The sequence below is a fragment of the Chiloscyllium plagiosum genome, chromosome 16, assembly GCF_004010195.1.
Source record: "Chiloscyllium plagiosum isolate BGI_BamShark_2017 chromosome 16, ASM401019v2, whole genome shotgun sequence".
Lineage (NCBI taxonomy): Eukaryota > Metazoa > Chordata > Chondrichthyes > Orectolobiformes > Hemiscylliidae > Chiloscyllium > Chiloscyllium plagiosum.
In genome coordinates, this window is record NC_057725.1 from 5,654,632 (window position 1) to 5,682,375 (window position 27,744).

Genomic DNA, 27,744 nt, shown 5'->3' on the forward strand with positions numbered 1-27,744 from the left:
GACACTGAATTATTCTGGCTATCTTTATTTTATTATTATTTTAAAGCTCCAATTTTATTTCAGACAACAGCATTTGCCTTTCTTAACCAAATAGTGATATTGTGGATTCCAAAAACTTATTCTAATGAATACTGAAGTTCCTGTCTTTAACTGAACTCAGCACAAAGTTTGTCCACATTGAATTGTTGGAAGATCTGTAGTTTGAAAAGATTTCAGTCTCAAAACCACAGAGCTGAATGCAATGCTTTGACTAATTATAGAGAGGTTTCCGATTAAGTATAGTTTCAGAATATTGCATTAGAACACAAGGACATAAGAATAGGAACAGGAATAGGCAATTCTGCTTCTTTATTGCTGATCTCATCTCAGCCTTAACTCCCCTTTACTGCTTGTTCTCCATAAACCTTCAACCCCTTACTAATTAAACATCCATCTTTCTCCTCCTTAAATTTACTCAAAGATATAGCATCCACTGCTCTCTGGGGAGAAGCCTTTGGGAGAAGTAATTCCTCCTCATCTCTGTTTTAAATCTCACTACCCCTATCCAAAAACGATGTCCTTTAGTCCAAGATTACCCCAAACGAGGAAACAATCTCTCTATGTTAACTTGGTCTTGCATCTTATTTATCTCAACTGGATCTCTTATGCTTCTAAACTATGAAACCAAAAGAGAAAATGCTGGAATTTGGCTATGATTTGGAGACCAGAGTTATTATTTGGAGATGCCGGTGTTGGACTGGGGTGTACAAAGTTAAAAATCACACAACACCAGGTTATAGTCCAACAGGTTTAGTTGGAAGCACTAGCTTTCGGAGCACCGCTCCTTCATCAGGTGGTTCTAAACTACAGAGAGCCTTAACGGCTGAATCTCTGGTCATAAGGGAAATCCCTCATCTCAGGAATCAATCTAGCGGACCTCCTCTGAACTGTCTCCTATGCAATGTTTAGCCTTTCCTTTTATTTAAAAGTCCACTGATGCTTTCTTCAAGGGTTCCCACAGTGATGCAGAGGGAGATGCTCAGTGGTACCTGCTGTCTGATTGTGAATGGCTGGAATTGCAGTTCCGATTAAGCTAGACCTCCCGGCCAGGGGGCAGCACCGTCTGGAAGTCGCTAATCCGGAAGCTCTGTGAAAAGGCGATGAAACTTCCTGGTGTCAGTGGCTGTAATCTTTGTGTGTTTTTACTTAGCACTTTAGTGCTTTGTTTGGCTTATTTGCTGCATCATCTGGAGAATTCTGATCCAGGACCTCTGCCCATTTCTAGGTAAAACCATGGAGCTTCAGTGATGTTTGGTTTGCTGCTTATTCATATTGACTTGTGTCTAAACTCCTCTGAGAAAATTAACTGGAATGCAACTTTCTTGTTACTTAATGAATAGTAACCTTTCTCAGGTAATTGTGTGTCATTTCTGGTTCAATGTGCATGATCTAGCCTTTCAGATCTGCCTTTTATGTTCTGTTGTGGTTGCTTCTGGGTGTGACTTCAAGCTGAGGATTAACCTGTCAGTGACACAGCAACTTTGCACCGAACTCTTGGCAGCTCAGTTAATAGCAAAGTACTCTTGATACTGGAGATCGGAAATAAAAGTACAAATTGCTGGAGAAGTGCAGCAGGTCTAGTAGTATCTGTGGAGAGCAAAACTGAGTTAGTATTTTGGGTCCATTATCACTTAAAGGCATAAAGCACGGAAACACAGCCTTTGGTCCAACCAGTTCACACTGACCAAATTAAACTAGTCCCACCAGTCTGTGCTTGGACCACCTCGCTACAAGCCTTTCCTATGCATGACCTTATCCAAATGTGTTTAAATATTGTAACTTTACCTTCATCCACCACTTTCTCTGGTAATTCATTCCAAGCACAAACCACTCTCTGTTGAAAAATAAATGCCCCTCATGTACTCCAGAAGATGCCTAACCAATGTCCTGTGCAACCTGACATAATGGATCCTTGTGGGACACTACTGATCAGAGGCCTCCAGTCTGAAAAACAACCCTCCAGTACCACCTTCTGTCTCCCACAACAAATCCAATGGGTAAGCTAACCCTGAATCCCATGTGATCTAACTTTAATAATTATTCTTTGGTGCAGAATTTTTCCCAAGGCTTTGTTAAAGATCAAGTAAACATTGCCTGTCACTCTGCCCTCATTAATCACCTTGGTTACTTCATTTAAAAAAAAACTGAATAAAGTCTATTTCCCCTTGCACAAAGTCATGCTGACTATCCCTAATCATTCCTTACCTTTCCAAATGCATGTAAATCCTACCTTTCAGAATCACCTCCAACATCCCACCATCGATATCAAATTCAGACGTCTATAGTTTCCAGGCTTGTGCTTACATCCTTTCTTAAACAATGGCATGACATTAGCACCTTTCAGTCCTTCAGTACTTCACCCATGTTTATAGATATTACAAATATTTCTACTAGGACTCCCACAATTTCTTCCCTAACTTCCCACAATGCCCTAGGATGCAGGTCCTGGAGACTTATCTACCTGGGACGCGTTGCCAGCAGAGGTGGTAGAGGCAGGCACGGTATTCATTTAAGATGCGTCTGGACAGATGTGTGAGTAGGTGGGGAGCAGAGGGATACAAATGCTTAGAAATTGACCGACAGGTTTAGACAGTACATTTGGATCGGATTAGGCTTGAAGGGCCGAAGGGCCTGTTCCTGGGCTGTAGATTTTTTTTGTTCTTTGTTCTTTTATGTTTTTTAAGACCTCCAGCACTTCCTTTACTGTAATGTGAAGTTTTCAAAACATTGGTATTTATTTCACTGAGTCTCTAGCCTTCATTTCTTTCTCAACAGTAAAAACTGACACAAAATATTCATTTAAATTCTCTCCCATCTCCTGAGGTTGAACACAACGATAACTTCGTTGATGTTTAAGGGGTACTACTCCCTGTCCAGTTGCTATCTTGTTTTCAATATATTTGTAGAACAGTTCCAAAGAAGCCATTGATTTGAAACAATAAATCTGCATTTTTTTCCATAGATGAGGCCAGACCTGCTCACTTTCTCCAACAACTTCTGCCTGTATTCACATCTGGCATGTTGTGTTGGATGAATAGAAATCTTTTAATGCTCATTTTGGACGTACTGCCGTTAGCTTCCAGGAGAATGTCCCAGCTAACATTCCTGATCCTGATTGTTATCCTGTGACCCTTATTGAAAATGTGCCTCTGTGGGCTAGGGTCAGAGATTCCTCCTGTTGCAATCATTCACATGTGAGGAAATGGCTAGTCAGGGATTCAGGGCAAATGCAACCACAGTCTAGTGTAAGCCATTATTTCAGATTTCATTTGTCTTTATTTCTTCATAGAATGTGGGTGTTACTGACAAGGCCATCAATTGTTGTCAATCTCTAATTGAAGTGGGTAGCTTGCGAGGAGCATGTCAGAGAACAACCCCATTATTGTGTCATACAAAATAAAAAGGTAAAGTCAGACATTCGGGCTGCTCTGTCATCTGAGAGAGACACCTAGTGGTAACCTCAGTCAGTGCAAGAATTCAACCTGTGCTGGCACCACTCTGCATTGCAAACCAGCTATCCAACCAATCGAGCTCACTGACCCCTTCCTTCAGGGTAACCTCAGCCATTGTGGGAATTGAACCCACAGGTAGGGCACATGGAGTAAGGATAGCAGATTCGCTTTCCTAAAAACTATTAGTGAACCAAATGGGTTTTTACAATGGTCACCACAGAAATTAGTAATTAATTTTAGCTGTCACTTCCAGATGCAGTAAAGAAAACAATTTGTTGAAAATATTGATAATGACAGCTTTTACTAGTCCAGTTATATTTTCTTCATAGCAATTAACTGATTTTTGCTTATATTATTTTTCCAGCATGTCTCTGGATATAAATAATCTCCGAGAAATGTACAAGACACTGAATAAGTCTTGTTTCATTCTTGGAGCTTCAGGGGAGACAGGGAAGGTGTTGCTGAAGGAGATTGTTGAAAGCAAACTCTTTGCCAAAGTCACACTTATTGGTCGCAGAAAACTAACCTTTGAGGACCCATCCTACGAGAATGTGGTAGGTTTTCGTTTATCTTGATTATCTCCCGTTTATGTGATTGTGAGCAACTCGATGGAGCCGTAATACAAAGCCTGAAGAAATCAAAAGTTTTGAGTGATATTTAAACCATGAACATCTGTTGGTTCCAACATGGGAGAAATGTACCCATTGTTTGGTATGTGGTGCAATGTCAAATAGCACTCAAAATTCATCTTTACAATCAGTCAGAACATCTTTGCTCTCGTTTTGCTCTCTGTTGTCCCTCTCACAGTTCATTTTGAATGTCAAACTATCATTGAATTAATTATAAACCACAAATCATTGTGACTAAATGGGGATATGAGGAATTTTTGCTTCCAGGGGTATTTCCTCATATTCCACAGTCCCCTCTCACCTATCACTAAAGTTCACATTTTATACAGCTTTGAGGAAGACTCCTATGTGACTCCCTCCATAGTTACCCTGGCACTTTCTGTTTTGATTTCCGATCCTCAGGGGAGCTGATTGTCTCACAGTATTATCACTAGACTGTGCATCCAGAGACTCAGGTAATGTTCTGGGGACGAGCTTTCAAATCTACCATGGCCGCCTGTTGGTATTGAATTCAGTAAAAAAAAAATCTGGAATCAAGAGTTTAATGATGACCATGAAACAATTATCTGGTATACTAATGACCTTCAGGGAAGGAAACTGCCATCCTTACTCTGTTTGGCTTACATGTGACTTCAGACCCACAGCAATGCGGTTGACTCTTAACTGCCCTCTGGGCAATTGAGGATAAGTAATCAATCCTGGCCTAGCCACATCTCCTGAATTAATCAGACAAAATCCACGGCATTTTAATTTAATGAACATTCTCATAACATTGTGGATGTTGCAGGGTAATTTTTGTCGGAGATATTGTTTGCTGCAACAAGTTACTGTCAGAACCTTTGAGGAGAACGACATTGTAAGGCATCTTGGAGCACCTAAGAAAGGGATATGAGTCACAGGATGTATGGGTCCATAGTTTCCTGAAAGTGGCATTACAAGTGGCTAAGGTGGTCAAGAAGGCATTTGGCATGCTTGCCTTCGTTGAGTGGGACGTAGAATATGAACATTGGCAAGTCCTGTTGCAGCTGTGTAGAACTTCAGGCAGGGCACATTTGGAATATCTTGTATAGTTCTGGTCACCACATACCAGAAGCAGATGGAGGCTTTGGAAATAATACAGACATGGTTTACTGAGATGTTCCCTGGTGTGGAGGGTGTTAGCCATGAGGAGAGATTGGACAAACTCGGTTTGTTTTCACTTGAACGTTAAAGAATGAAGGGTGACCCAATAGAAGTTTAGAAAATGATGATAGGCAGTGGATAGTCAGAGTCTCTTTCCCAGGGTACGAATGTCAATTACTAGGGGATTCGGAATCATAGAATCCCTATAGTGTGGAAGCAGGCCATTTGGCCCATCTAGTCCACACCAACGCTCTGAAGCGCATCTCACCCAGACCCACACCCTTATCGTATCCCTGTAACCCAGCATTTGCCATGGCTAACCCACCCTACACATCCCTGAACACTATGGGCAATTTAACATGGCCAATTCATCTAACGTGCACATCGTTGGACTGTGAGAGAAAACCAGAGCACCTGGAGGAAATCCACGCAGACACGGGGAGAATGTGAAAGCCCCACACAGACAGTCGCCTGAGGGTGAAATTGAACCGAGGTCCCTGGCGCTGTGAGGCAGCATGTTAACTACTGTGCCACCCATACAGAGGAGGAACAGCATCACAGATGAGTATGTCCCTGCAAACATGATTGCAGAAGAATCAGAACCTGGTACACAAGACAGCCAATACCAGCTGCAAAGAAAGTCATTTCTATTGAAATGAACAGCTTCCACTACAAAGCATAGCACGGAGAATGCTTCCACTTTGGAGCATTTTGTTCATAGAGCTAAGCATACAAGACATTTCTGTATCACCAGCACAGCAATATCTTCAAGTGGGAAGCTAGGGAAGTGATTGCTGGGCCTCTTGCTGAGATATTTATATCATCAATAGTCACAGTGAGGTGCTGAAGACTGGAGGTTGGCTAACGTGGTTAACAAACGTTGTTTAAGAAAGGTGGTAAGGATAAGCCAGGGAACTATAGACCGGTGAGCCTGATGTCGGTGGTGGGCAAGTTGTTGGAGGGAATCCTGAGGGACAGGGTGTACATGTATTTGGAAAGGCAAGGACTGATTAAGGATTGTCAACATGGCTTTGTGCATGGGAAATCATTTCTCACAAACGTGATTGAGTTTTTTGAAGAAGTAATAAAGAGGATTGATGAGGGCAGAATGATAGATGTGATCTATATGGACTTCAGTAAGGTGTTCGACAAGATTCCCCATGGGAAACTGGTTAACAAGGTTAGATCTCATGGAATACAGGGAGAACTAGCCATTTGGATACACAACTGGCTCAAAGATAGAAGACAGAGGGTGGTGGTAGAGGGTTGATTTTCAGACTGGAGGCCTGTGACCAGTGGAGTGCCACAAGGATTGGTGCTTGGTCCACTTGTCATCATTTATATAAGTGATTTGGATGTGAGCATAAGAGGTATAGTTAGTAAGTTTGCAGATGACAAAGAGACCAGAACTAGAGGGCATAAGTTAGGATGAGAGAGGAAAGATATAAAAGAGAACTAAGGGGCAACGTTTTCACTCAGAGGGTGGTACGTGTGTGGAATGGGCTGCCAGAGGAAGTGGTGGAAGCTGGCACAATCGCAACATTTAAAAGTCATTTGGATGGGTCTATGAATAGGAAGGGTTTGGCGAGGTGATGGCAGGTGGGACTAGATTGGGTTGGGATATCTGGTCGGCATGGATGAGTTGGACCGAAGGGTCTGTTTCCGTGCTGTACATCTCTATAACTCTGTGACTCGAAAACTACCAGACGAGGTCGCTATGAATATGTTATCATATTTACTTGAACAGGACCTTTGCAGAGTAGCTTGTGTGTGTAAACATGTGAACATACTAATGATCCAATTTTATGGAAATCATTATTTATGGAAGTGTTGGAATATACTCGGCCAATGATGCATTGGGAGCCAGGCAAATTTAATCAGATAAATCCAGAAGATTTTGAACATCCAACCCCTTGGAAGAAAAGCTTTCAAAAACTGTACAAAACAGTCCATGTAAAGCCTGGATTTGAAGAACACTTTTACAGTAGCACAGCAAGGTGTAAAGGAAGAGGAAATATGTTGTATCATAATACAACTGACACAGGTTTAAGGTAAAAGAGGCAAACTTTTAAGAGAGATGCAAGAGTTAAGTTATTTACACAGAAGGTGGAAAGTGCTTGGCATGTGCTGCCAGAGGAGCTGGTGGAGGCAGATACAATAACAACATTTAAGTTACATCTTGAATAGGCAGGGAATGGAGGGATATGGACATTGTAGAGGCAAAGGGTTTTTAGTTTAGTTAGGCATCACGTGTTGGCACAGTCTTGGTGGGCTGAAGGGCCCGTTCCTTTGCAGTGCTGTTCTTTATTCTTGGAGTGAAGGGTGAAAACTTTTGACGAAGTGTATTTTTTTTTGTTGGCAATATTTCAGTTTAATAGATTCTGTATTTCTTTTTAATTTAAACAGGTCCAGGAGATTGTTGATTTTGAGAAGCTGGATGAATATGCAGCTGCTTTCCAAGGCCATGATGTAGGGTTCTGCTGCTTGGGAACAACCCGGGCTAAGGCTGGCGTGGTAAAGAGAAGTATTACTTATTGTTTTACAATATTCTTCAGCGAATGTAATCTGACTGCATGAACCTGAAACCTGCCAGGGAACCGGGTAGCTGTGGGGAGGTCAATTTCCAAGATGGCGGCAGCAGCGTAGGTAGCAAGTGGGCTCCTGAGCCCGAGACTCGTCCACTCCATCCGCTTCACTTTTTTCTTTTCCCCCTTTTCTACTTTTTTTTATCTTTATACTTTTTAATTTTACCGGAATTGGTGGCAAGGTGAGGATTTGGGTTTCTGGTAGTGTAGGTGGAGACTGGTTTGGGTCCAGCCCAGTTGGAGGCTGCATCATTGAGGTTGGACTATGGCGGGGGCCCATTGTCAGCGACAGCAGCGTTGGGTTTTGGACCAGCATCGGCGAAGTTGGCCCAGTAAAGACTCGTGGTGGCGGCTGTATCAATGGAGGCAAGATGGCGGCAAAGAGTGGCAATTCTGTTCCAGTAAGGGATTTCAAGACTGGCCAACTGCTTTGTGCTAGTGGATCCAGGCCCATGGCTAAACACTTCATAAGAACTGCACAGTTGAATGTTTCTTCATTTTAGGGTGGCTCATTGGTTAGCGCTGCTGCCTCGCAGCGCCAGGGACATGGGATCGATTCCAGCTTCAGGCGACTGCCTGTGTGGAGTTTGCACATTGTCCCCATGCCTGCGTGGGTTTCCTCTGGGTTCTTAGTTTCCACAATACAAAGATGTGCAGGTTAGGTGAATTGTTTATGCTGAATGGGATAAGTAGGTTAGGTGCATTGGTCAGGGGTAAATAAAGGATAAGAGGTTCAGGGAATGGGTCTGGGTGGGTTAGTTTGGAGTGTCAGTGTAGACTTGTTGGGCTGAAGGGCCTGTTTCTACACTGTAGGGATTATAAGATTATGGTTTCAATGTTTTGGTTTATTTTTTGTGTTTCAAGATAGTGCTGGAGAGTGGCGACACTTCCAACTGTATTTATAACAAAATACGTGTGACAATAAATAATTCAAATCAAGTCATTTCCCATCGTAGGAGAGTCTAGAACCAGGGGTCGTTGTCACAGAATAAGGGGTTGCTCATTTAAGACAGAGTTGAGGAAGCATTTTGGGAAAGCAAATCTTAGCAGGACTTATACACTTAATAGTAAGGTCCTAGGGAGTGTTGCTGAACAAAGAGACCTTGGAGTGCAGGTTCATAGCTACTTGAAACTAGAGTTGCAGGTAGATAGGATAGTGAAGAAGGCATTTGGTATGCTTTCCTTTATTGGTCAGAGTATTGAGTACAGGAGTTGGGAGGTCATATTGTGCCAGTATAGGACATTGGTTCGGCCACTTTTGGAATAGTGCATGGAATTCTGGTCTCCTTCCTATCGGAAGAATGTTCTGAAACTTGAAAGGGTTCAGAAAAGATTTACAAGGTTGTTGCCAGGATTGGAGGATTTGAGCTACAGGGAGAGGCTGAACAGGCTGGGGCTGTTTTCCCTGGAGCGTCGGAGGCTGAGGGGTGACCTTATAAGGGGCATGGATAGGAGAAATAGACAAAGTCTTTTCTATGGGGTGGGGGAGTCCAAAACGAGAGGGCATAGGTTTAAGGTGAGAGGGGAAAGATATAAAAGGGACCTAAGGGCAACATTTTCACTCAGAGGTGGTACATGTATGGAATGAGCTGTCAGAGGAAGTGGTGGAGGCTAGTACCGTTGCAACATGTAAAAGGCATCTGGATGGGTGTATGAGCAGGAAGGGTTTGGAAGGATATGAGCCAGGTGCTGGCGGGTGGGACTAGATTGGGTTGGGATATCTGGTTGGCATGGATGGGTTGGACTGAAGGGTCTGTTTCTGTGCTGTACATCTCTATGACTCGAACTACCCTCTGAGCAAAGAAATTAATCTGTGGAATCGAGGGCTACAGAGGTTGGGTCGTTCCGTATATTCAGAACTGAAATAAACAGATTTTTAGTCTGTACAGGGAATCAAGGGATATGTGGAAAATGCAGGAAAGTGGAGTTGACGGCTATCAGATCAGTCATGATCTCATTGAATGACAGAGTAGATTTGATGGGTTGAATGACCTACTTCCTCTTCTACGTCTTATGGTTTGACACAGTATTAGTGACTGCGGCATGAAATTATGATTTATTTTTATATAAACGTTTAAATAATCTCCTACCTGTTGCTGCCTGGCAGCGGTATGGGTTCAGGAGTCTCTGGTGTACTCTGATACCTGCCTGTTGACTGTCCTTCACAAGTGAGGCTTTTACAGGCCACTAGCCTGGTCATTTCATCAGGCAATACCAAGGCAGCCCTCGTTCTGACCCTTATCGCAAAATCGCCATCAGCAATAACAAACTTCATTTGTGTAACACCTTCAACGTGATAAAATGCCCAGGGAATTGAGCAATCAAAAATTGACTTGATATATAACCCACATAAGATATTGAATTGAATTAGCTTTATTGTCACATTGAATACAATGAAATGTTTACAAGTTGCCATTTACAGTGCCAAAGGTACTTACAGGTACAAAGGCACCTAAGTACAGATTCTTGAATATAAATTCATAGGAAAAAGAAATTAGAAACAAAGTAAAAAGTCCCACATTGCAAACCTGCAGAAGTTCAAAATCATGGTAATAAGTTTGAAAAATAAAAGAAGAGGAAGTTTAGAGTAACAGTTTTTCCATGATAGTATATTGAAAGATTCAGACAGGTGACCAAACAATTGGACCGAGCAGTAGGTACGAAGGAGCATCTTAAAGGAGGCGAGTGATGTGGAGAGAACTGGGCAGAGAATCCCACACCTGAGTCTTTGGCGGCTGTAGGAGCATTCCCAAAGCCTGGGGACTGAGCTCTCATCGACTCAGTCTGTCAGCACCAAACCTGTCATTTTGAACAATGGCTCGTTAGACTGTAAAGGACCTCTCTTGGTTTGTGGGATGGCAGGGCTGGGAGCATGAGCTGATATTAATACACGACTAATGAAATATGGATACGCTCCAGTTACTGATTATTCAGGGACATTGAGATCCTGTTTTCTTTGGGGGAAGCTGAGTTACTATTGTATTGCTCCTGTGCTGTCGTTCAAGAATGTCCCTCATCCCCACCTTCTCAAGGGCAGCTAGGTATGGGCAATAAATGCTGACCATGCCAGGGATGTCAATATCCCAAGTGCGAATGAAAAGAAAACTCTGGTCGAAGCAGCCAATTCAGAAGCAGTGTAATACTCACATTAAGAGGCTTTTCTACACTTTGAAGGATAAGCATATTTAATCGGATATTGTGGTAGAGATTAAATATGAAATCTGGTAAATGGTTTTGAAGGAATTAGTTAGCCACTTTGAAGAATTGATGTATTCATTAGAGTTGCTATTATTTAGATTTTATTGTCATGTGTTCTCAAGCACAGTACAGTGAAAAGTGATTAATGTCACCACACATGGCATCCCCTTGCCTTACCAAGATATAAACAAACTCAGGTACAAAGTAGCAAAAAATACTTTAACAAGTTAAGCATTACCTTCGTAGAGTAAGTAGAGAAATAAATAAATAAGGTAATAGTTAACATTAAGATCCTTCTTGATATAAACTGGAAAAATAAAGGAGTCATGTTAAACGTTGACCAGTTTTTGATGTCTGCTTGCTGGGGCTCCAATCACCTCCATTTAGCTCACTCTCTGAGACACCTCAGCTACCTGTTCTTACGACAGCTGCAGATACTTGGGGGACCTCCTTACACTGCTCACTGTTCCTGTGGGGGGTTGGAGAGTGGGGGCTGGAGTGAGTGATGGCAGAAATTGATTATTATGAGTTTTCTTTTTTGTTCACAGCAATCTGACAGAGACCAGAGTGCTGTTGTGATAAATGATGTGCAGGTTAGGTGGATTGGCCATGCTAAATTGTCCTGTCATCTCCAGGGACATGCAGGTTAAGTGGTGGATTAGCTGTGGTAAATGTGGGGTTATGGGGATAGGATGGAAGAGCTGGATCTGGATGGGATGCTCTTCAGAAGGTCAATGTGAACCTGATGGGCTGAATGGCCTCTTTCCACTCCATAGGGGTTCTATGATTTGTTTTTCTGACTCATCAAGGCAGTGCAGAATTGGATGGAGATTTGATGCAAATGAATACTACTAGGGAGTACTTTGGAGGCTGAATGGCCTTTTTCCATGCTATAAGGATTCTATAATTTTATTAAATGGATGACCTTGTAAAGGCCATCTCCATAAGCTGTTGACCAGGTTAAAGCTGTAATCAGGTGAAAGTAAGGATTGCAGATCAGAGTAGAGAGTGTGGTGCTGGAAAAGCACAGCAGGTCAGGCAGCATCCGAACAGCAGGAGAATTGACGTTTCAGGCAAAAGCCCTTCATTATGAATCCTTCCTGATGAATGGCTTTTGCCCGAAATGTTGATTCTCCTGCTCCTCAGATGCTGCCTGACCTGCTGTGCTTTTCCAGCAACACACTCTCGACTCTAAAGCTGCAATCATCCTGATCTTTATGGTTCTGTGCCATGGAGCATTGAATGCCCAGTCTTGATCTTAAAGTGTAGAAGTTTACAGCTCAAAAACTGGCCATTCTGCCCAACATGTCTGTGCCAGCATTTAGACCTCACTGAGCCCCCTCCCACTCTAGTTCTCCACAACCTATCTAATTCATCTCAAACTCCTGTCTCTGTCATGTGAACAGAAAATTCAAAAGCTTTCAAACACATGCCTTAAGTTTTAATTGCTGTAGTTTTAGTTTGCAGAATAATCCCTTATATTCCACTCAGCAGTTTGGGACTCCGAAGGATTTTCAGCAAGGGTCCACTGATTATGTCAGACTGAAAGATAAGCATCCCTTAAAGAAAGTCATTAACAAACATTAAATAATCAAAGCAAAATTTAAAATTAAACTAGAAGGTCATTGAGAGTGGAGGTGAGGCACTCTCACCCCCCATGGTGCCCCCCAATCAAGGATAACCACGAACATGCCAGCAGACACCACATGCCCGCTCCCCAAGGATACCCGGGTGTAGACGTAGAGAAGAGGGCAGTTGGTCTGATGACCCCTGTCAGTCCTCCCGTCCCCAAATGACTGAAGCACAGACATTTGAGGAGCAGCCCCTTCAAGAAATGAAACCAGTGCTGCAACTTTGAGACTCAGTGCCTGTGGACAATACACTCTTGGTGGCACCCACATGAGCTCGTAGCGTGAATTCTTCCTAATGGGAAGATGCCATTCCTTAATGGGACCCATCCATTCTGTGAGAATCCCCCATGCCTTTCGACTGAGGCTTCTGCAAGAACGGTATCCTTTAAAATCCTGCCTCTGTGCTGCTGCTCAAAGTATTTAAAGGAGGCCACGCTCTTAAATAAATCACCTACAAAGAAACTGGAGGGAATATTGGTCTTTACACACAGCATTGAATTGTTGGATGTCGAGAAACTTACAACATTTTCAACATTTCTAAATTTACTTGATTCATGCTTAAAACCATCCTTAAGAATAAATTGAATTTTTTTTTTGTCTTTCAAAGCCTGAAAAAGTGTCCCTTGAGATGTAATTGCCATGCATGAGTGCACCTTAATTTTATTTGAGCCGTTCTCTTTATTGAGATTCACGTCTATAAAGTTGTGTTTTTAGTCACCTAGGGAACCTCACGCAAATTCCTTTCTTTTCTGCTGGATGAAAATTTCGGGATTAAGCCCACTGGCTGCTAATAGGACAATATTTTGCTTTGTTTGGGGCAGCTTCATCAAAAGAAACAGCAAGGCAACTTGTCAACTCGGAGCTATTGAGAGGGGATGATGGCTGAGCGTGGGTCTAAGAAGTAGTGGCGTGGGCTCTTGTTCACAGGCAAGGGTTCGCTCCTTGTTAGGAGCACTTCTGCAGAAGGGACGCCAGCGTCTGTTTCTGGGCTCGCATTGATGTGGTGTATTGGTAATCGGATTTAAAGTGAGCTCCAGTATCTATGTCAGTTCAGATTTCATCAAGTGACCATTGAAGGGGCTGCTGCGAACTGAACTCTGCTTTAGGACATTGACCAAGGACTAAGGGCAGAGAAATTGCGCGTCATTTAATTTGAGCATTGGAGGTGTCGAATAATTGACTTGTATTTTCGACACTCTTGAGGCTGTTAAGTTCTGCTTGCGTCTGTTTGTCTAAATTTTTTAAAATAAGCCCTTGGTGTGTGGAGTCGGGAGAGGGTGAATTGGAATCGAATGTACCGAATGCTATTCAGCATTTCCATAGCGGCACACAGTAAAGAAAGTGACTATAAAATCATTGTGGGAGGTCACTCGCTGAATCTATTTTATTTTAAATCCAAATTGAAATGTAGTTTTAGCAACAGAACAATTATGACACTGATGTTTCATGAGGGACAACTGACAGAAGACTTCAAGCATTTTTATTTCGTCTTCCTTGGTGTGTTTTTTCAATTTCCCTAGTCCCTGTTTTTAAACAGACACTAAAGAATGTAAAAGTCGATAAAAAGCCTGACCCAGATCTTTAATGGTAAACTTCTGTATATCTTCCTTTTAGGAAAGGTAGAGAGAGAGAGAGAGAGAGGGGGGGGATTGAAAATCTGTTGAATAATGAAAGGTACCTATTAATCATGCCAATTGGATGTGCAATGCTTTAATTCTGTGATTAGAAAGTGAGATGATTTTGCTGTTCTGAATCCTGTTGTTTGGATCTGCATTGCTTTTTATTATTTGTTCTTTACGTTTGTTCTTTGTATTCCCTTGGCACTTTTTAAAATTGACATCGCCCAAAGTCAACCATATATTATTAGGAGAAAGTGAGTACTGCAGATGCTGGAGACCAGAGTTGAAAAATGTGGTGCTGGAAAAACACAGCAGGCCAGGCAGCATCCGAGGAGCAGGAGAATCGACATTTCGGGCATAATCCCTACAATGTGGAAAGAGGTCATTTGGCCCATCGAGTCTACACCGACCCTCCAAAGAGCATCTCACCCATACCCACCCCCATCCTATCCCTGTAACCCCGTTTTTTCCCAGGGCTAAGCCATCTAGCCTGCACATCTTTGGACTGCGGGAGGAAACCAGAGCACCCAGAGACAACCCATGCAGACATGCAACCCATCAGGAATGACTCTCCTGCTCCTCGGATGCTGCCTGACCAGCCGCGCTTTTCCAGCACTACACCTTTTGACTCTGATCTCCAGCATCTGCAGTTCTCACTTTCTCCTCCTTTAAAACCAGCATCTTCAGCCAAGTTGTTTTTGTCACCCTCCAATTATTGCCTGATACTCCTTGGCTTCGCTTTTATGATTGTGCTTCTGTGATGTGTCATGAAATACCAAAAATGCTGTGTAACTACAAATCATTATATACTGCAAATAAAAGCAAGAGACGTTGGAGATGGCAGCAATGCAAGGTAACATTGAGGAAAGCTGTACGCTTGTGACAATACAGGTCACAGTTCTGTTTCAGTTTCAGACTCTACAGAATGTCTCTTTCCCTTGCATTGCAGGAAGGCTTCATTCGAGTGGATCACGATTACGTATTAAAGTCAGCTCAACTTGCCAAAGCTGGACGGTGCACTCACTTTAACTTGGAGTCTTCAAAAGGAGCTGACAAAGACAGTTCCATTCTATATACAAAAATTAAGGTTGGAAAATTTTGAGTGTAATATTACTTCAAAGTGATTCTGTTAATTCTGCCCAGGGGCAGCCTCGCTGACCACATAGATACCCCGTGTCCTTTTAGTTCACTGACACACTAAGTTATTGGATTACAATGCCTGAGGATTATATTTGTCAGTTTTGCTTTGGCACAGTAAGACACTATTAAAGACAGAGTGAATTAGAAAGCCAAGGTCAAATACAACACATTAATGTTACTGTGCACTTCTAGCATTTGACTGCATTATAACTTTTAACATTGCTATTTTTATGAATAGTACTAGCTTAGTAACTAAGCTGAGAATCAGGGTGGCTAAGTGGTTAGCATTGTTGTCTCACAGTGTCAGTTCTATCTGTGTAAAGTTCGCACATTCTCCCCATGTCTGCATGGGTTTTCTCTGGGTGCTCTGGTTTCCTCCCGCAGTCCAAAGATGTGCAGGCTAGATGGCTTAGCCCTGGGAAAAAACGGGGTTACAGGGATAGGATGGGGGTGGGTATGGGTGAGATGCTCTTTGGAGGGTCGGTGTAGACTCGATGGGCCAAATGACCTCTTTCCACATTGTAGGGATTCTACGATTTTATCGAACCCATCAAGGCACTGCACAATTGGATGGATGTTTGATGCAAGTAAATAGTACTTGAACCTAAATTTTTAACTTAATATTGTGAGGAGATAAGTGAGGAGAGACACTGGGGGTTGGATTTTGCATGATTTTCTGCATCAAAGGAAATAGTTTCTCCACATCACCATTCATTCTCCTGTACTGAAGGAAATATGAGCTAAGTTGTCCTATTAATTTAATTAGGAGAAGGGCTCATGCCCGAAACATCGATTCTCCTGCTCCTTGGATGCTGCCTGACCTGCTGTGCTTTTCCAGCAACACATTTTCAGCTATTAATTTAATTCCCTGTATCATTTCTATATCTCCACTGCAGTTCCACCAGAGACGATATATCTTTACAGAGATGTGATGATTCACACTCAGCACTATACTCTAGATAGTGTTTAACCAGATCCCCAATGCATTACATCCTCCGTATTGTACTCCAGATCCATTTTGAGATAAAAGCCAATAATCCATTTTTCTTCTTGAGTTCTCTGTCTAAATGGTGATCCAACCCATGATCTCCACGGGGACCAGAACATAGAGGTAAGTTGCAAAGCCATCCTTATCAGAATAGTGATCGAACCCCATATTGTTGGTATTTGTCTGACCCTGACACCAGCATTCCACAGAGCCCAAAGATGCACATCTTTGCCTGGAGCCAGGGCTGGTGAGAGTAGAGGCTCCAATTTTCTGACCATCACATGACTATATAGGAATCTTTCTCACTGTAATCATATGTCATTGGTGAGTCAGTTGTTCAACCAACTTATCCTTACAAAACTCAAAGAAAACATGTTCGACATTAGATATCATTTTGCCAATGGACAGCATTGACTAAATAGTCCTAGTTGTGCTAGGAATTACGCTGGAAGCCAATTTAAGATCATCAGTCAGGCTCACAGTTTTTTGAGCATGCTCGAAGTTACATATATTAACACAAGGGGCCCTTTGTAAATCATCTGTATATCGTACCATTCTCAATGAGTAAAGGGCTGTGGAGACTGCCAATCCTGCTGCATTCTTCAAGGCAACACTCAGACCAGTCAGAGTCAGATTAACAGTTAACAATTCAGCTACAACACCAGAGTAACCATTGTGACCATACTGCCCCTTTAACAAGGTTATTCTGCCCTTGGTTTTCTCAAGAGGGGTTGTAAAGGCAGAGGTGCTGATATGTCTCGGGAAAGCTTACTTTAAACAATAGCAGAGGAGTGCCGGTACTCCCAATTCAAGTTTTCTTCTAGTTTGGTTTTTTTAGCAGCAGTCAGAAAACTGCAGGTAGCAGAGAAGCAGCTACAGTGAAAAGAGATTCCATGCTTCAACAGAGGTCTTGCCTGAACTTTCTCTCTAAAATTCTCTTGCCTGTAAGATTCTCTGTTTGACTACCATTTGCCAAGGGATTTTGCAGGGAATTGGAACAGTTTCATTAAGTTGCAATTTCGAGTCATTTGGGTTTTCATTTAGTTATTCTAAATTCTGTTTTCTTTTGTTCGTGTTTCAAGTGTAGGGTGTAAATAAATTGTTTTGCCTGAAGCCAAGTGGTTTGGCCAGCTGCATCACTTCTGGAATATCCACTTCCCATCAGCCTTTTTAAAAAAAAAAAGGATGTTGTGATCTGGGCTACCTTCTTAAAATATTTTGACGGGATCTGACCTGGTCCATAACACCATGATCCAATCAATCAGCAATCTCTTCCTCGTGCTATATAAATTGGTGCTCCCTTTACAAGGTTAGTTCCTTGTGTTTCAGTCCAAGGGAGTGCAAGTTGAACAGTTTCGAGTTGGTATCTATTTTAGCTTTTTTTTTAGGATGCCATCATTGATCTTAACCAGTGGGAAGAGGTATTTTGTTGTGCAAGCAGGTTACAGAGGATTTGAAGTAATTATCCAATGACTGATACCTCCCACATATAGATATTCAAGCACAGTGTATCTGAATAATGTCACTGTTGAACAGGAACCAAAGATATCAGTGTTACACTGTAGATGTTTGCTCATCAGTCAATGGTTCAGGGATGTTAGAACATACTTCTGAAGTAGTGGGACTTGAACCCTGACCTTCTGGCTCAGAGTGATAGACTCTACCACTACACCACCAGAGCCCTCAGTGTTGCACCGTATTGTCAAACCAGAGTAGAGGTCCCATTCCATCACTCTAAACCTGAACAGTATTTCAAAGAAAAACAGAGGACTGGGATTCTGGAAAACAGTAATCCTGACATCAACAAAACAGAGAACAGTTTGTCTGGTCATTATGTTATGATTATTTGAGAGATTTGAAAGTGGAGTACTTCATTTTCTATATTGCAACAGTGACTACACTTGCAAAGTATTTCACTGGCTGTAAAGCACTTTGGAAAGTACTGAGATTGCAAAAAAAGGTTATGTAAATGTGTATGGTCAGGTCAGATATTGGACATTGGTTTCTTCTGGCCAGTTGAGGTCCAAGGAAACATTGATACTTTAAAGGTGAGGCATTGAACGGGCACGGGTTCTCGGTGGAAGGATTCACTAACAACCCCTCCCCTCCCCCACCACACCCCCAAGCTTCATTCATTACATATTAATTCATAATCTTGAAATGTGTCTCTGAGCTCGTTCACTTGCTTGTAATGGGATGCTTTAAGTTCAGCTGAATAAACCTGGATTGTTAAAACTGGAATTTTGTGTGGGCTCTTGAGTCCCAGTAGCAGTATCCCTATCTTTGAGCCAAAACGCCTTGGTTCAGGTCTGTCCTGCACCAGACGTATGGAATACCATCCCTCAGCAGGCTGATTAGAAAATACCTGGGAGATTGCTGAGGAGAATTTTTGATGACCAGTTTTAAACAAGTAACATTATTGTTTCTATTTTAAAATTCACTCCTAAACAGGGTCAAGTGGAAGCTGAAATTGAAGAGCTGGATTTTGACAGATACAGCATTTTTCGTCCTGGGTAAAGTCAATTTCCTTTTTTACATTGTTAATTCCGGCTCCTTTTCTAATTTAATTCGTAATTTCTTCCTTTTAATTCCATGAAATGAACAGTAAGAATGTGAGACAACAAACAGAAATTGCTGTGAAAGATCAGCAGGTCTGGTGGAGAGAAATCCACCAGACCTCTAGTGGAGAGTTAACATTTTGGATCCTTCCTCCGAACCTGTTTCATAAGAATATGAATCTGAATAAATGGGTGCTTGGTTTTTAACCGAAAACAACAAATGCTGGAGATCACTATGGGTCATAGAATCCCTACAGTGTGGAAACAGATCCTTCAGCCCAACAAGTCCACACCGACCCTCCGAAGAGTAACCCACACAGACCCATTCATCTACCCTATATTTACCCCTGACTAATGCACCTAACCTACACATCCCTGAACACTATGGGCAATTTAGCATGGCCAATTCACCTAACCTACACATCTTTGGATTGTGGGAGGAAATCGGAGCACCCGGAGGAGAATGTGCAAATTCCACACAGATAATCGCCTGAGGTTGGAATCAAACCCGGGCCCCTGGCACTGTGAGGCAGCAGTGCTAACTATTGAGCCATCGTGCCGCCCCTTCTTCAGAGCGCTAATGAAGAGTCATTAGACTCGAAATGTTAGCTTGCTGTCTCTCCATGGATGCTTTCTGACCCACTGTAATCCCCAGCATTGGCAGTAATTTGCTTCTTGGTTTTTAATGCTGTTCCTAATATTTGTGTACTTTCTAATATTCCTCTGCAGTTTCTAATTTTTTTTTCTAATCTTAAATTTGAAACAGAGTCCTGATGTGTGACAGAGAAGAATCAAGACCCATGGAATGGATGACAAGAAAACTTCTTATTCCTGTAGCGTATATGTTTCCAACTGCAATAACAACCCCTATGCCTGTGCTAGTGAAGGCCATGATGAATAATGTTGTACTGCCAGCTGACAAGAAAATGGAATTGTTTCATAATAAACATATCCATGAGCTTAGTAAGCTTGGAGAAACTAAGGCCAAGTAGCATTTTTCAAAGTTGACTTTCAAGTCCTCAGTTTACCTTGGCCTTCGGTTTCCTTTAGACCTTCTGACTGGGGTCTCCCTGATTATCTATTATCACATTAAACAGTTATTTTGAGGATTGCTTTAAAAAGACACATTTTGTTGAAGCTTTGATATGGTTTTCCTTATTAAAGATATTCTTGCAAATTGTCCTGAAATGTGCAAGCTTCAACAAATAGTATCTTTCTTCAGCAATAACAGCTCTCTCTTCATGGTGCTGCAGGGGGCACAGTCTGTCTGCTTTTTCTTTTGTTGGGAGGCATCTGGTTTCTGTTTGCTTGTGATTGGTTGAATTGAAATTTGATGAAGGTGGACCTCAAATAAAACATCTCCTATACCATGTTATGATCCCAGACTAGATCACAAGGTTTAGGTTACAATCTAGGGACCAGTAACTTTATGTTAAAATAGAGAATGTGTTGGATCCCATATACAGTACTTAGGCAGTAAAGCAACGAGATTCCAAAGTTTTGAACAAACAGAAAAAAAATTTATATCAGTAATATAATCTATAATTTACAATATTTTAACATCTGTAATTACAGGAGAAATCAGACAAACCAGTATCTCTCACCCTACAGGTCATATCAGATAGTAAAGGTGGTCATGACAAGTTCAACACATTTTTTTGGCCCAGACATTAGGGACACTGTAGGTCATCGAATCTCTTTAAAACTTCACAAAGGATTCCAATTCTTCACTTTTGAAGATTTGTCCTGAAACTCACTGGAAAACCAGACTGTCGTGAAATGTCTCATGGACTGCTCATGTTGAGCTTCCTTTCTTGGCACTGTGGCTCCCTGGATTTCTGAACTTGCACTCTGCTGCCTACTCATTGGTATAATTTAGCTTGTCCAAAGAGGGCTAGTGTCACCAAACTGGCAATGTCCCAAGCTGCACCAAGCAAATGCTGCTTGTGGGTTTCCTTCGCCTCCACTCTTAGCTGCATTGAACTGTTGACTGCTGGACAATTCTTCTGAGTTGCACAGATCCTAGAGCTTTTTCTGAGCACTAACCCAAAGCGCTTTGCTGCACGTTATGGCTTCTCAGAGCCTGAAATGTATGGTCCCATCGCAACTCCTTCTTAAGCCCAAGTACATAGAAGCAGTGAACTTCCATCCCCTTCTCAACCATGCTATTAACAAAAGCACTTTTCCTGTGGAATACCTAACTCTTTCTAGCTGGCTGACTAAAATTGATTCTGACCCTTGAACTGTGTTGAGTGACCTATTGAAAGATTTGTAACAACCCTCACTCTTGTTCTTAGGTGGAATTAAATGTAGCAACCACTGGAACGGTTGAGTGTAATAACCAGTGGAATACCCCATTCCCAGAACATTACAATATTCACAGATTACTAGTTTACACAATACAGTTGGAAACATAGAAAAAATTTCATCACAACAACCTTATAATCAGTTTATTTTTTATTACCTTAACCTTTGTTCTGCCTTGATTTGTTTCCCACTCTGTTCAGAACTTTGGCTCTGAGTAGATTTTGATTTTTGTTTTCTTGTATTAATTAGCAAAAAAAATTACAATGGTGTAATGATTTTGTTTCATTTTATACATCTAATTATCAGGGATAAGCATATTGGAAACAGTGTGGTATTGTTTCCAATGCCAAATTAGTGTTTTTCCCACAGGCCTTAATATGTAGCTGTCTCATCCCTGAAAGTGATTAATGTCCACTTTGATGAGTCACGCATTACTCAGGTTTTAGAACTTTTTTTGACTTTGTCATAAGTTGTCAGGACCGTACCATGCCAGGCACACTACAAACTACTGACTGCTTCTAGGGCAGTACTGGTAGATTAAAGAAACACATTTTGAATTTTAAAATGTGCAATAATTCTTTAATTGAGCCAAAGTGCGAAATTAGATCAAACTTGGCCTGCAAGTGTTTGTGGAGTTTTGACTGTGGTTCCTGAGGTGATGTGAATCCGGTTAAAACGAGAGAAATGACACTAACCAAATCTCTCACTCTCTCCAGAAACTATCACCCAACACTTGTTTTGTAACAATTGGTGCAATAAAATATCTAGAAGCTAATCTAGGATTCTGTAAATGGCTGTGAAAGCTCTTCTGTATAAGTGTTGCCAAGTATTAAATATTAAACATGCTTTACCTGGTAGTTATAGAAATTACTGTTTTCTTATTTTGCCTTGCATTGTTGTAGCTTTGAGTTTATTTTTAAATGATTAATGTTTAGTTTATGCATGTGTAATGATTAGGCAAGGGATGTCTTAATGTTATTTTCTGTTTAATTGTGGTGAATGTAAGACACCGTTAGCCTTTGTCTGTTGTTCTGCTCCTGGTGCTGGTGAGATTGTCTATATGTCCCCAGGCTGACAATAAACTCCGTGATAGAGGAGACTTAGTTTTCATGACCTGCTTTAAATATAAAAATATTTTGCGCGGAACAGTTAGTTTGTGTTTTCTTTTTGAGTTTTAGTTGATTTCATTTGTAACTTAGAATATGTTAAAGGGAATTGGTTACTGTCTTTTGATGTACACGACTGACCTCTATACATATTTTACTTTGGTATTAAGTTCTGTAATTGTCTTATCAGAAATTATTATATAAAATAATCTTGGTTGTAGAGATTTAATAAAATAGTAAGGTTTGATTCTCAATAAAGTGACCCCTATCTCTCTGAAACACAAGAGGCAGCACGGTGGCTCAGTGGTTAGCACTGCTGCTTCACAGCACCAGGGACCCAAGTTCGATTCCAGCCTTGGGTGACTGTGTGGAGTTTGCACATTCTCCCCGGTATTTCCTCTGGGTGCTCCGGTTTCCTCCCACAGTCCAAAGATGTGCAGGTTAGGTGAATTGACCATGCTAAATTGTCCGTAGTGTTAGGTGTATTAGTCAGAGGGAAATGGGTCTGGGTGGGTTTTTCTTCAGAGGGTCGGTGTGGACTTGTTGGGCTGAAGAGCCTGTTTTCACACTGTAGGGAATCTTATCAATGTTATCTTTTCAAAGTGCCTTTTTGGTTAAATTGATACAGATTTTAGCAGTTCCTGTGAGGTCACAAAAACAAATGGTTATTTTGAGTAGAATAAAGTGATAGACTCTTGAACTTTTCAGAACACTTCTTAATGTGTAATTTAGATGTTAACGGCAATATTATTCTTTGAGATCCACCATACCTGTTCTCTCAGCAGACCCAGATTACTGTGGTGGTATCTCATTATCGTGGTGGAGAGCTATAAACTTGTAAATTAACAGAGAAAAGGTGATCCCACAAGTGAATGTTGTCTTAGGATGGCAGTCAAGTAATAACAGGAAATTATATCAGTAAGATGACACCCCTTTTGAGACCAGTACATAATCAGACGTATTTGGTCTAGCCAATTTGAGGATAATCATGTGTAGTTTGTGCATTGTTTACATTTATTCTCTTGTGAGATGTGGATATCGCTGCCTGGACCAGCATTTATAGCCCATTACTAGTTACCCTTCAGAGGTAGGTGGTGGTGAGCTGCCTTCCTGAACCACTGCAGCTCATATGCTATCGCCTCACAACGTTATCAGGGATTTTGACCCAGAAGGAATGGCAATTATATTTCCAAATCAGGATGGTGTGTGACTTGGAGGGATCTTCCCCCACAATCTGCTTGCAGCTCAGAGATACCGCTGTCCATGCACAGGTAGCAAGGGTTAATAATTGGTAACCTCACAGTCTAAGAATAAACAGTAGGCTATTTCGAAATGAGATGAGAAGTTTCTTCACCCAGAGAATGGTGAGCCTGTGGAATTCTCCACCACAGAAAATAGTTGAGGCCCACAAATATTTAGTGTTTCCAAGAAGGAATTAGTTAAGGCTAAAGGAATCAAATGGCCTTGGATGAGAATGAAAACATGGATGATCAACAATCATCATATTGAATGACGGAACAGGCTTGAAGGGCTGAATGGTCTCCTCCTGCTCCTGTTTCCTATGTTTAGCTGTTGGGTGCACAGTAACAGGCCAGAATAAGAAAATAATGAGAATGCTTTGGATGTCAGAGACCTTAAATAAAGACCAAATTATGGAGAAACTTAGCAGGTCTGTGGAGAGAGAAACAAGAGTTAACACTTTGAGTCTGAGATGTCTTCTTTGGAAAAAGTGAGAGATGGCACAGTGATGAAGATTTTACATAGAAATATTTGGAAAGCTCGAAGTGGAACAGAAGGAAAGGTTCGACCCTTTTACCTGACTTTCCCTCCATCTGGACCCCACTTCTGTCTTTTTACCTATTCATAATCCTCTTATCAAGAGCTGTCAGTAAGTTGTTGCTGATCTCAATTTCTCTGCTCCCCCGATCCACTTCAACCTGTCTCCCTCTGAATTTGTTACATTCTGTTCTCTCTAGGTTTTGTCATCAAACATTCTGACAAGACTGAAACTATTATCATCTGATGTACTCAGAGGCTAAATGCTAACTCTTAGACCCTCCCTGTATCTCCACCTGGACCATGACCTTACCGTGAACATCGAGCTGTTGTTTCTTGGACTCTCGCTGACTTTGTCTCATGTAGAGTCCTTCCCTTCTCATAGCCTCAAATAGCAGCCTTCTATGTTTTTTCTAAAATCCATAAACTGGATTACCCTGGTAGACCCTTCATTTAGCCTGACTCACTGAACTTGTTTCTTCCTATCTTGATTCTGTTTATTTCTTCCCCTGTTTTGCATTCATGATTCTTCAGGTGTCCTTAGTCATTTCAACCATGTCCTATTTCCTGACACTGGCCATGCCCTTTATGATGGATGTCCAATCCCACTGCACCACCCATCCCCCTGCCACTAAGATCATCTGAGAGCTCACCACAGCATCCTACAATGGATGCCTAAACAGTCCCCATCCTCCACTCCCTCCTCTATCTGGCTGAGTTTCTTCTCTCACCTTTAACTCATCTCTCTTCCTCCAAATCAAACCCATATGGTTATTGGTTCCTACATGGGCCTGTCTTCCTATGTGGTACTTGTAACATTCATTGTTGCAGGTGCCCACAATTTTTTTTTAACAGTACATCACTGACTGTATCAATGCCTTTTCCCACTTACGTCTGGAACTGGATATTTCAGCAATTTTACTTGCAATTTACATCTTTCTCTTACTTTCACCCAGTCTATGCCCGTCACCACACATCCATGATTTCTCTGTTTCTATTCTTCAGGATAGCTAGACTACTAGTATTTAATATCCAACAGGAAATGCTGGATGAATCAGGACATACAGAACTTGCTAAAAACCAAGTTGAGGCCTTCAGAGCAGGAGACCCAATCATATACAGTTCAAAGATGTGCAGGCTAGGTGAATTGGCCATGCTAAATTGCCCATAGTGTTAGGTGCTTTAGTCAGAGGGAAATGGGCCTGGGTGGGTTACTCTTCGGAGGGTCGGTGTGGGCTTGTTGGGCCAAAGGGCCTGTTTCCACACTGTAGGGAATCTAATATAATCTAATATATGAAATATAAGGAATCCAAGTATGACCTTCACAGAGCCATTAAGGCAGCCAAGTACCATAGTGATCCAAACTAGAGACCCAAACAGACACCCGGTGACTATGGCAAGGGCTGAATTACATCACAGGTTCTAAAAAGAGACAGCGCAAGATAGCAGATGATGACACATCCCTCCCAGATCAACTCAATGTCTTCTATGTTCACTTTGAGCAGAATTTTGGTGGAGAGGTAACACCTATTCCAACAAGTCCTGACAAACCTAACCCAACAGTCACTGCATCAGAGGTCAGATCAGTTTTCCTTCGTGTGAATCCAAGGAAAGCGATGGGACCAGATGGAATACCAGGCCGCGCACTTGAAGCATGTGCAGTTCAACTGGCAGAAATCTTCTTGGACATCTTCAACCTCCCCCTGCAGCAGGCCACTGTCCCTGCCTGTTTCAAGAGGGCCAACATCATCCCTGTGTTTAAGAAGGCTCATGCAGCATGTCTCAATGACTACCGCCCAGTGGCCCTAACTTCAGTGGTCATGAAGTGCTTTGAAAGGCTAGTCATGGCATTAATCAACTCCAGCCTCCCCACTACCCTTGACTCACTCCAATTTGCCTATCAGACCAACAGATCCACGTCAGATGCCATATAACTTGCCCTTCACTCCTCCCTCGAACATCTTGACACCAAGAACAGCTACGTAAGAATTCTACTCATTGACTACAGTTCAGCCTTCAACACTATTATCCCCTTGAGACTGATTACTAAACTTAGTGATCTCAGACTAAGCCCCACTCTCTGCAACTGGATCCTCAGTTTCCTGACCCACAGGCCACAATCAGTGAAGATTGGAGTCAATATTTCATCCTCACTAACACTCAACACAGGAACCCTCCAGGGGTGCGTACTCGGCCCCCTACTGTACTCACTGTATACCCATAACTGCGTCACCAAATATCAGACTAATGCCATTGGTTGAATCTCAGATAGCAATGAAACAGACTACAGATGGGAGGTGGAAGACCTGGAAAAATGGTGCACTGAGAACAACTCAGCTCTCAATGCCGGTAAAGCCAAGGAACTCATTATTGACTTTCGGCGGGATGTTACTCATGCCCCCCTACTCAATAACAGCACAGAGGTGGAACGAGTGGAGAGTGTCAAGCTCCTAGGAGTGGTCATCCACAACAAGCTTTCTCGGACTCTTCATGTGGACGCACTGGTTACAAAGTCCCAACAACATGATGGAGGGTTGTTTTTCAGACTGGAGGCCTGTGACGAGTGGAGTGACACAAAGATCGGTGCTGGGTCCTCTACTTTTTGTCATTTACATAAATGATTTGGATGCGAGCATAAGAGATACAGTTAGTAAGTTTGCAGATGACACCAAAATTGGAGGTGTAGTGGACAGTGAAGAGGGTTACCTCAGACTACAACAGGATCTGGACCAGATGGGCCAATGGGCTGAGAAGTGGCAGATGGAGTTTAATTCAAGGTGCTGCATTTTGGGAAAGCAAATCTTAGCAGGACTTATACACTTAATGGTAAGGTCCTAGGGAGTGTTGCTGAACAAAGAGACCTTGGAGTGCAGGTTCATAGATCCTTGAAAGTGGAGTCGCAGGTAGATAGGATAGTGAAAAAGACATTTGGTGTGCTTTCTTTTATTGGTCAGAGTATTGAGTACAGGAGTTGGGAAGTCATGTTGCGACTGTACAGGACATTGGTTAGGCCACTGTTGGAATATTGCATGCAATTCTGGTCTCCTTCCTATTGGAAAGATGTTGTGAAACTTGAAAGGGTTCAGAAAATATTTACAAGGATGTCGCCAGGTTGGAGGATCTGAGCTACAGGAGAGGCTGAACAGGCTGGGGCTGTTTTCCCTGGAGTGTCGGAGGCTGGAGTGTGACCTTATAGAGGTTTACAAAATTATGAGGGGCATGGATAGGATAAATAGACAAAGTCTTTTCCCTGGGGTCGGGGAGTCCAGAACTAGAGGGCATAGGTTTAGGGTGAGAGGGGAAAGATTTAAAAGAGACCTAAGGGGCAACTTTTTCACACAGAGAGTGGTATGTGTATGGAATGAGCTTCCAGAGGAAGTGGTGGAGGCTGGCACAATTGCAACATTTAAGAGGAATTTGGATGGGAATACGAATAGGAAGGGTTTGGAGGGATATGGGCCAGGTACTGACAAATGGGACTAAATTGGGTCGGGATATCTGGTCGGCATGGATGGGTTGTTCTGAAGGGTCTGTTTCCATGCTGTACATCTCTATGACTCTATAACATCTCTTCTTCCTCAGGCAGTTGAGGAA

At 42.1% G+C, this 27,744-nt stretch overlaps 1 protein-coding gene across 2 annotated transcripts; it reads left to right on the top strand.

Annotated features, from left to right (window-relative positions):
* The first annotated feature begins 1,100 nt into the window (after positions 1-1,100).
* On the top strand, positions 1,101-22,414 carry htatip2 (HIV-1 Tat interactive protein 2). Of its 2 annotated transcripts, none has more exons than XM_043705386.1 (6): positions 1,101-1,264; positions 3,856-4,045; positions 7,649-7,756; positions 15,225-15,362; positions 18,855-18,916; positions 19,728-22,414. In XM_043705386.1, exons 1-6 carry the CDS (start codon positions 1,140-1,142, stop codon positions 19,951-19,953), a joined length of 849 nt encoding a protein of 282 aa, XP_043561321.1. In that variant the 5' UTR covers positions 1,101-1,139; the 3' UTR covers positions 19,954-22,414. The 2 variants fall into 2 exon arrangements, with proteins under 2 accessions (XP_043561321.1, XP_043561322.1); XM_043705387.1 differs by having other exon boundaries at positions 1,140-1,392.
* Positions 22,415-27,744: the final 5,330 nt, after the last annotated feature.

Bases quoted from the DNA above. Each gene is read 5' to 3' on its own strand.
- htatip2 (XM_043705386.1), top strand. From the start codon at position 1,140: ATGAAACTTCCTGGTGTCAGTGGCTGTAATCTTTGTGTGTTTTTACTT. The intron at 1,265-3,855 runs GTAAAACCATGG...TTATTTTTCCAG, and splicing joins GGACCTCTGCCCATTTCTAG to CATGTCTCTGGATATAAATA. The intron at 4,046-7,648 runs GTAGGTTTTCGT...TAATTTAAACAG, and splicing joins ACCCATCCTACGAGAATGTG to GTCCAGGAGATTGTTGATTT.